Below are 10,513 nucleotides of genomic sequence, written 5' to 3' on the forward strand. Positions count from 1 at the left end.
CTGTACCAAGTCAGGAATATGACAGTTCTTGTCCATTCGTTTTTGATGCGTTTTGTTATTTGATTTTGCCATGTGATTATGGACTTTCCCAATTGATCTTCCTCTAAGTTCAGTATTTTTGTGATTTTACTTTTTCCTGATGTAGAAAAGCCTTAGTATATCAAAAATTCAAAAGTTTTGTAAACAGTTTTATAATTATGACCATATCAATAATAATTCAAGTCAGCACAGAAGTGATAAGCCTTCGACATGACAAATGTAAAACGATCAATACATGAAAATGATATATTCAAAACAATAAAAAATAAAAAAAATATATTATACAAAATTAAACGTCCACTTGGGATAGTCAGACAACTGAGAATTTTAGCTAACTTTGAAACCAGGTTTAATCCAACATTTTCTACTTAAGATAATGCCTATACCAGGTCAGAAATATGACAGTTCGTTTGATGAGTTTAAACTTTTGATTTTGCCATGTTATAAGGGACTGCATATCATAAAGGTAAGACATTATCAAAATTGCACAATATTGACACACGTCTGTAACGTTGAACATTGTAACATGGAGTTCCGACAGTGGAAAAGTAGTAAGGTGATGTTGTGACGGATTCATAACTACAATCCCCTTCCCTTTCATGAATGTGACCTACCAAATTAGACTATTTACCTGATTTGTAATCACATAAGCAACACGACGGGTGCCACATGTGGAGCAAGATCTGCTTACCCTTCCGGAGCACCTGAGATCACCCCTAGTTTTTGGTGGGGTTCGTGTTGTTTATTCTTTAGTTTTCTATATTGTGTCATGTGTACTATTGTTTTTCTGTTCGTCTTTTTCATTTTTAGCCATGGCGTTGTCAGTTTGTTTTAGATTTATGAGTTTCATGATTCATAAGTATTGAGACACGGAATTGGAAGGCAGACACAAACAGAATAAAGCGGGGTTAAACTAGGTGAATAGAACAACATTACACATCAGAACAGACTACAAATCAGTTGAAAAGGGCGCTCTTTCGATCATAAAAATATCTTTAGAAAAAGACAGACCGGACATGACAGGATATTTTAACAACAAAAAGACATTCATTATAGATCTGAGAGTATTTGCAATTATTGACTGCTAGTTCAAAGCAAAACACCTAAAACAAAATTCACCTGACACATATTGAAAGGCTTGTTTAAGGTATATTATGGAAAGACACGGTTAAAAATAACAAAATCAATAAGGTGTGCTGCAAAGTTTACTAATATCTACTAGTATATAAGATGTATATATAAAAGGGAATTCCTTATCGTCTGTGCCATTCCGGATGGACCGGTCTAGTAAACACTCACTGTAAAATATCAATATTGCTTGTTAAAGAAATTCAGTGATGTACAATGATAAAACTGTTATAACGATAAAAAGTAACGAAATTAAAAAGTGTTTATGGTACGTCACAACGTTTTATTTCATATACAATTGTTACGACAAAAACTCTCGAAAAGTGATGAACAATTCAGTAAAACGTACGGTCAATATTTACGTTAGATTGCTTTTTTTTTCTGAAATGTAGTTTAAAGACGCTTCACAATTAATCTATTGAAATCTAAAAAAACTGAGCTTTATCATTCTTCTAAATACGAATTTCTTTCTAGTCTTAATATAAGTATAGCAATATGAATCTAAGAACGGTAACTAAGGTAAGTAGTCTTACTGCAGTATGAATCAAAGTTATCACTAGCTTACCTTTGACAAAAGAACATAACACCTAAATATACCTTTCTTAGTGCGTGGCCAAATGCCTCCTCCAATTTTCCTATTTGTCCACCAATAATTTTTACCACCTGGCCAATATCCTCCATATTTGCCACCAATACCGTATCCGCCCATTCCGCCGTATCCACCCATCATTCCGCCGTATCCACCCATCATTCCTCCGTATCCACCCATTCCTCCGTATCCTCCCATCATTCCGCCGTATCCTCCCATCATTCCGCCGTATCCACCCATCATTCCTCCGTATCCACCCATTCCTCCGTATCCTCCCATCATTCCACCGTATCCCCCCATCATTCCTCCGTATCCACCCATCATTCCTCCGTATCCTCCCATTCCTCCGTATCCACCCATTCCACCGTATCCCATACCGCCGTATCCATATCTAATGCCTCCATACATCATTCTGCCGTATCCACCACCTCCCATGCCACCATATCCTCCATAACCTATTCCTTTACAAAATTAAAGAACATTTCATTTTTCAAGTAAACTTAAAAGTGAATTATCTATAGTCTCAAACTGTTTTCAAATAATATTAGCATTGAAAACGTTATTTTAATGTGTATGTTGTGCTTCGTCTAGATCCCTTTGTTATGTTTCTTTGTTGCATATTTGTTTGTTTTTATAGTGATTAAGATTGTTTTTCAATATTGACTGCTGTATTTCTATTTCTGACATTTTTACCCTTTATTTCTGTTTGGTTTGTTCACTCGTCGTTGTAAAACTGATGGAATTTTATGCAGCTGGCATACAAGTGAGAGGTTTATCGAACTTTAAACCAGGTTTAATCCACACATAAAACAATGCCTGTACTAGTCAGTAATATGACAGTTTTCCACTCGTTTTAGCTTTCGGATTTGACATTTGATGAGGGACTTTCCGTTTTGAATTTTCCTCAGAGTTCAGTATTTTTTGTGACTTTACTTTTTAATGTTGTTTTTTTTAACCAATTCCGGTATTAACACACTTAATCGAATAGTGTGCAGAAATGTATCATAGAAGGACCTAAATACGTTCTCAAATGTTCGTTTAGATCAGTTTCATTTCGATACTATTGTTGTAAGTTACTTTGCTTTCTTTTTTATAGACATTTTCGTATAATTGGTAAACGTCTTAACGTCGTTTACCGCGTAACTGTATATTCGATGTCTCTACTTAGCGATGATATTGTGATCATATGTGGGTTTAAATAAAGATTTCGTTCTATGAAGAGGTTCTTCGTTAGTTCTTCAGAATATATGTCAAATTTGTGCCGTGACAAAAAGAACGATGAGTTCTAAACTCAAACCTATTCGAGCTGGACATCGTGGTGCAGTCGAAGAGTTATTACAGGAATACGATGTGAATGAACTTATGTCAATCAGAACTAGAGGCTCTAAAGAGCCTGTGTCGCTCACCTTGGTTTATGTGAATATTAAACAATGGACACAGATGGATTCATGACAAAATTGTGTTTTGGTGATGGTGATGTGTTTGTAGATCTTACTTTACTAAACATTCTTGCTGCTTACAATTATCTCTATCTATAACAGTACTTTCTGTGGAAAATGTTATTGAAAATCTTCAAATTTTAAGAAAATTGTTAAAAATTGACTATGAAGGGCAATAACTCCTTAGGGGGTCAATTGACTATTTTGGTCATAGTGACTTATTTTTAGTTCTTACTTTGCTGTACATTATTGCTGTTTACAGTTTATCTCTATCTATAATAATATTCAAGATAACAAAAAAAACAGCAAAATTTCCTCAAAATTACCAATTCAGGGGCAGCAACCTAACAACCGATTATCCGATTCATCTGAAAATTCCAGGGTAGATAGATCTTGACCTGATCATCAATTTTACTGCCTGTCAGATTTGCTCTTAATGGTTTGGTTTTTGAGTTATAAGCCAAAAACTGCATTTTACCCCTATGTTCAATTTTTAGCCATGGCGGCCATCTTGGTTTGTTGGCCGAGTTACCGGACACATTTTTTTAACTAGATACCCCAATCATGGTTAAGTTTGGTTAAATTTGGCCCAGTAGTTTCAGAGGAGAAGATTTTTCTAAAAGATTACTAATATTTACGAAAAATGGTTAAAAATTGACTACAAAAGGCAATAACTCCTAAAGTGGTCAACTGACCATTTTGGTCATGTTGACTTATTTGTAGATCTTACTTTGCTGAACATTATTGCTGTTTACATCTCTATCTATAATAATATTCAAGATAATAACCAAAAACAGAAAAATTTCCTTAAAATTACCATTTCAGGGGCAGTAACCCAACAACGGAATGTCCGATTCATCTCAAAATTTCAGGGCAGATAGATCTTCACCTGATTAACAATTTTACCCCCATGTCAGATTTGCTCTAAATGCTTTGGTTTTTGAGTTATAAGCCAAAAACTGCATTTTACCCCTATGTTCTATTTTTAGCCATGGCGGCCATCTTGGTTGGTTGGCCAGGTCACCGGACACATTTTTTTAACTAGATATCCCAATGATGATTATGGCCAAGTTTGGTTAAATTTGGCCAAGTAGTTTCAGAGAAGAAGATTTTTCTAAAAGATTACTAAGATTTACGAAAAATGGTTAAAAATTGACTATAAAGGGCAATAACTCCTAAAGTGGTCAACTGACCATTTTGGTCATGTTGACTTATTTGTAGATCTTACTTTGCTGAACATTATTGCTGTTTACAGTTTATCTCTATCTATAATAATATTCAAGATAATAACCAAAAACAGCAAAATTTCCTTAAAATTATCAATTCAGGGGCAGCAACCCAACAACGGGTTGTTCGATTCATCTGAAAATTTCAGGGCAGATAGATCTTGACCTGATGAACAATTTTAACCATGTCAGATTTGCTCTAAATGCTTTGGTTTTTGAGTTATAAGCCAAAAACTGCATTTTACCCCTATGTTCTATTTTTAGCCATGGCGGCCATCTTGGTTGGTTGGCCGGGTCACGCCACACATTTTTTAAACTAGATACCCCAATGATGATTGTGGCCAAGTTTGGATTAATTTGTCCCAGTAGTTTCAAAGGAGAAGATTTTTGTATAAGATTACTAAGATTTACGAAAAATGGTTAAAAATGGACTAAAAAGGGCAATAACTCCTAAAGTGGTCAACTGACCATTTTGGTCATGTTGACTTATTTGTAGATCTTACTTTGCTGAACATTATTGCTGTTTACATCTCTATCTATAATAATATTCAAGATAATAACCAAAAACAGAAAAATTTCCTTAAAATTACCATTTCAGGGGCAGTAACCCAACAACGGAATGTCCGATTCATCTCAAAATTTCAGGGCAGATAGATCTTCACCTGATTAACAATTTTACCCCCATGTCAGATTTGCTCTAAATGCTTTGGTTTTTGAGTTATAAGCCAAAAACTGCATTTTACCCCTATGTTCTATTTTTAGCCATGGCGGCCATCTTGGTTGGTTGGCCGGGTCACGCCACACATTTTTTAAACTAGATACCCCAATGATGATTGTGGCCAAGTTTGGTTTAGTTTGGCCCAGTAGTTTCAGAGGAGAAGATTTTTGTAAAAGTTAACGACGACGGACGACGACGACGGACGACGGACGACGACGGACGCCGGACGCCGGACGCCGGACGCAAAGTGATGGGAAAAGCTCACTTGGACCTTCGGGCCAGGTGAGCTAAAAATGATACGGTAGAAAGGAAACAGTTATCGCGGAACTCAACGACAAAATTGTGAAAGAAATTTCGGATGAGGATATTCAAGAAGAGATAAAAGAAGCCAACAGGTATTACTTTGATATTCAAATTACTTTAACAAAACTGGCAAAAGTAATCTTGGAAGCAGATAAAACAAAATCTACGAAACAACCACAATTAAACCCACACGCAACAGAATTTACACTTTCAAACAACCAAAATAAACCCGACTCCAGTAAGTTTCACGCCAGCAAATAATTCAGCATCTACATTTTGAAACTCAAGTATGAACAATAAATTAACAAAGCTTACCCTACCCACGTTTGGAGGAAATATACTGGAATGGCAGCCATTTTGGGATTCCTTTTGTCAGCAGTACATGCAAACTTGTCCTTACACGACGTTCAGAAGTTTAACTATTTGAGGTCTCAATTGTACGGAGAAGCAAGCCAGTGCATCTCAGAATTACAAATTACAAACACAAATTACGCTCAAGCCCAACATGTATTGAAACAGAGATCTGGTCAACCCCACGAATTGTGAATGCCAATATGCAAAGCCTTATTAGTCTTCACAGTCCGTCAGCAAATATTAGAGAGCAATTTACACCGTCACATTTATTTCAGGAGAACTTTATACACACAGAGGACAATATGAACGAATCAACAGAAGCAAATGGACTATTACAACGAAAACGAACTTTCATTGAACATTTTTGTAGACTGTGGATAACTGAATACCGGACTGAGAGAGTTTCACCATGTGGCAGGAAAAATTGATACACATGTGAAAATCGTTTCTGTTGTACTTATCATGGACAATTCACCAAGAACAATGTGGAAATTAAGTGTTATTGAAGATGTGATTACAGGACTAGATGGACTTGTTCGTGCTGCAAAGATTTGTACACCAAGTGGACTGTTGAATTGGTTAACCTTAGTCCTTCTTGAAATATGAACAGTAAACTCATTTTGAGGCCCCCAGAATGTTGTAAATTACAAGTCTAGAAGTTAAGAAAATCAAGGATGCAGTCCTGGTTAAAAAAAATGACTTGATTGATGTAAAATATTTATTATGACATCTAAAGTTTTCCTTTCCCTTCCAGTTTAAAAACCATCATAAGAATCGAATAAGCTCAATAAACTTGCAGCTTAAAAACTACAGTGGCGGATGCAGGAATTTTCGAAAGGGGGGGTGCTAGCCCAGGGCAAAGGGGGGGTGCAGGGGGGGTGCAAACATATGTCCCGATTCAAATGCATTGATCGGCCAAAATAAAGGGGGGGTGCGGACCCCCGGAACCCCCCCTCTGGATCCGCCACTGAACTATGTTATAAGGGGAAAAGGTGGCATCAATATAAGCAACTTTTATTATTGGAGCTTGGTTTTACAGTCTATGTGAGCGTTAATATTAAAGACCCTTCGTGTATGTAATGGTCAAAGACGTTTTCTATTTAAAAGCCGTTACTGGTTTTAGGTTGTTTTGAATTTTCTGTCTGAATGACATCTATCCTATTATCTTCTAATGAATTCTTTTAATTTCTTGCACCAAATATCAAAGATCTATTCCCATCATTATCTATTTTAAAATGTAAACAAAATAAATTGAAACATGTATTACACAAAACGGGCAATCTTTTATTAAAAAAAACATTAATTCCGAAATAATATTTTTACAATGTCGTCGTCAGGGAAAATAATTGATACATCTTTCAACAGAATAAATGTTAATAGTTATCAAAGGTACCATAATTATAATTTAGTACGTAAAATTATGTCCATAAAAAAATCCACGAAGTCCAACGTACACATGGTACAGCGCTGTTGTTATCTTGTTGTCATGATTATAATAAAAATGATTAACTTCTGAAAAGGTAAATGTTATTGGCTATCGCGAAATTGAAAATATATACATAAAATATTATTCAAATGTTTTCCATTCCAAAGTCATTGACCTGACGACGAAAAAATAGGATACGCCAATTCATAAAATGTGATCTATAGTTTACATATTAACAAGGTAAGGGGGAAAAAGGAAGAGGGGCATTACCATATGATTGGTTTGTTCAAAAACTTGATTTGTAAGTCAAAATAATTTACCGATTTTGCTATAACTAGCAGCTGCAACAGCTATGGTGATTAAAAGGATCAGCAGCTTCATCTTTATTTATCTGTAAACAAAAGAAATACAAATCTTCACAACGATGTTAAGCAATTGTATTTACTTACATCAACGTTAGTTTTGGACACTGATGTGATACTATTAGTTAAATGAATCTCCTTCGTCATTTTCTAGTTTGAGTGTTCACATGTTTAGCCACATCGACATGTGACCAATTAATTGCATGAGTTGCAATGCATGAAAGACTAACTACTACGTGGTAACACGTTTACAGAGAACATGTGTTTTGCATGACTTACGGCGTACACTTTTAAAAGTTATCGGAAAGTGCATTTATTAGACTTGTTCTTCTTAAATAGGATATTGTCTTATCACCTAACAGTTAGCCTAATTTATGAGGTTTAAGGTACCTCAAATCAATTTCCCAGTTTAAATGTGTGTATACGTATAAGAACGTATTACGGATAACAGGCTTATCAATTAATACGAGTTCATCTCGACAAAAATACCATTGTGCAAATTGGATAAAGGCATCTATTTCTAGGAGTCAGAAAACCCTACTTGCCTGTGTTAACATTGATTTTTACAATAATTTATAGTATTTGAAAGTGGCAGTGACTCCTGGGCTGTTGATACCCTTGATTTATCAATCTGTTTTGGACTGAAAGCTGGTGTACAATAGATCTAGTGTTTCTGGGTTGGTGTAAGCCCGAAAGAGGTTTGTTGCACCAAGTTCACCCTAAAGTTATTCCAAGCATTTAAGAAAAAAATAAATCTAGTATGATTTACAAGACCATACTATATTATGTAGTAATAAAAAAATCCCTGCATTTTTTCAACAAACCAAATAAACAAAAACATTAAACTAGTTGCCTTATTCTCTCTGTTATGAAAATGAATTAATAAGTTTCAAATATTTTAAGGAATTAAACAAATTTAAAGAAACCTTACCTTCTATCTGTGGATATGTTTTCCAGGGAAGTTGGTGTTGAGCAACATAACAGGATCATATTTATATACCTCAGTTCAGGAAATATACTCCGAAATACACAATTACGTTTGACATTAAAATTTGTAATCACAAGTTTTTTTTAATTTCAGTGACTTGTTACAATTTTATGGACAATCCTGAGAAGACAGTTCATGTTCAACATGATTAATATTATATTTTTAAACCACAATATCTTGTGAATTTATAAATATGATTGACAGCTGTTGAAAAAAAATTAATTCGTAATTTTGTATAATTGTTTTTAAAAATTGCTGTTTTTGTTTTTTGCTAATAAAACAGAACTTATTTCTGTTTAGTTTTTGCAAACATCGCATTATTTTATTTATTCTTTCTGATTGACAACACAAATGAGAAGAAATTAAATGTAACGTCCATTAATAACCATTCGGCAGTAAATAAACTCATCATAGATACCAGGACTAAATTTTGTACATACGCCAAAAGACTCATCAGTGACGCTCGAATTAAAAAAAAGTTAAAAAGGCCAAATAAAGTACGAAGTTGAAGAGCATTGAGGACCAAAGTTCCTAAATGTTTTGCCAAATCCAGCTAAGGTATTCTATGCCTGAGGTAGAAAAGCCTTAGTATTTCAAAGGTAGTAATATTTTCGCCTGTACTTTGTTTTACTCACATGGTCACTAACAACGGGTTGGTGAAACGTAGTGTCATTTTATTCTAACCTACAAAATATCAAAAATATTCATGTAAATATGTTTCTTAATAATCGTGTTAAGTACCCCTATATATCAAAATGCTTACAACATTTGAATTTATAACTGAAAATAAATCCGTTTGGAAAATTTAAAAAGTAGTTAAGAAATTAAGTCTCCTTGCTGCTCATTGTCCCCTTCCTTTTTTTTTCTTCCAGAAAATTGATTTTATCTTCCTTCCTTCATATGTTTTAGGAATGACTTTTCCAATGAGCAAAGTGACAAATCTACGCCAAACTGTCATCATGAACCTAAAGATTGCAACAACATCAGATAATATAGCATTCAGAGATATGAAAATACAACCACTAAAACATCGAGAAATTATTCAACAGGAAAGCATTGAACTGGAGATGACAGTGCTGCCATCAGTAATACAGAAAACATTTGTCTAATTTTCTGTTGCCCAGTTTTGGGATGTAGCAAAAGCTTTCTAAAGCATAAATCTTTAAAAGACCACATCATCATTGGGAACTGTCACTTCCAATCGAAATGTTAATCTACTAGTGACGCATACAACAACTTATATGCACTTCAAAGTTTTACTCATGCTGTTTGTCCTTGATTCAACTTGAGTTTGAATGCTGAGGAAACAGCAAACACAAATAAACTGACGAAAGGGTAGGCTCTGAAATAAAGAAAGGCTCAGGTCACCTTTTCCACAGACCAAAAGAAATTTCGAAACAAAAACTTTCAAATTGGGCAAATCACAGGCAAAAAAGGATCCAGTTTCTGTGTCTGGAAATGCGACAAGCAATGTTAAATGGGAAAAGACGGTTTATGCGTAAAAATTTTTCGTACAAAAACACATTGCTAATTACTTCTCTCGTTATTCACGAGAGATAAACTCCAAGTATAATGATGTAATAGTTACTAAATCAGAAAATGAAAGGTCAATTATCACGGTCCGGTTTATATATTATTTATATCTATATATATCTGCTACTGAATCTAACCCGTAATTTAAAAGTCAGTGTTTTAATAAATGTACGGGGTAGAATCAGGGACAGTTATATAGGACAGTTTTTAAAGGAAATTTACGGAGTAGAATCAGGGACAGTTATATAAGACAGTGTTTTTAGAAATTTATGGGATAGAATCAGGAACAGTTATATAGGACAGTTTTTTAAAGAAATTTACGGAGTAGAATCAGGGACAGTTATATAGGACGGTTTTTTAAAGAAATTTACGGGGTAGAATCAGGGACAGCTATAAAGGACAGTTTTT

At 34.6% G+C, this 10,513-nt stretch overlaps 1 protein-coding gene across 2 annotated transcripts; it reads right to left on the bottom strand.

The window, feature by feature from the left end:
- Positions 1-1,231: 1,231 nt before the first annotated feature.
- LOC139510491 (shematrin-like protein 2) lies at positions 1,232-8,568 on the bottom strand. 2 transcript variants are annotated; one of them, XM_071297066.1, is made up of 4 exons: positions 8,516-8,568; positions 7,543-7,613; positions 1,765-2,211; positions 1,232-1,337 (listed from the first exon to the last, which is right to left on the bottom strand). In XM_071297066.1, exons 2-4 carry the CDS (start codon positions 7,601-7,603, stop codon positions 1,324-1,326), a joined length of 522 nt encoding a protein of 173 aa, XP_071153167.1. In that variant the 5' UTR covers positions 7,604-7,613; positions 8,516-8,568; the 3' UTR covers positions 1,232-1,323. The 2 variants fall into 2 exon arrangements, with proteins under 2 accessions (XP_071153167.1, XP_071153166.1); XM_071297065.1 differs by having other exon boundaries at positions 1,765-2,217.
- Positions 8,569-10,513: the final 1,945 nt, after the last annotated feature.

Source organism: Mytilus edulis, chromosome 2, assembly GCF_963676685.1.
Source record: "Mytilus edulis chromosome 2, xbMytEdul2.2, whole genome shotgun sequence".
Classification (NCBI taxonomy): Eukaryota; Metazoa; Mollusca; class Bivalvia; order Mytilida; family Mytilidae; genus Mytilus; species Mytilus edulis.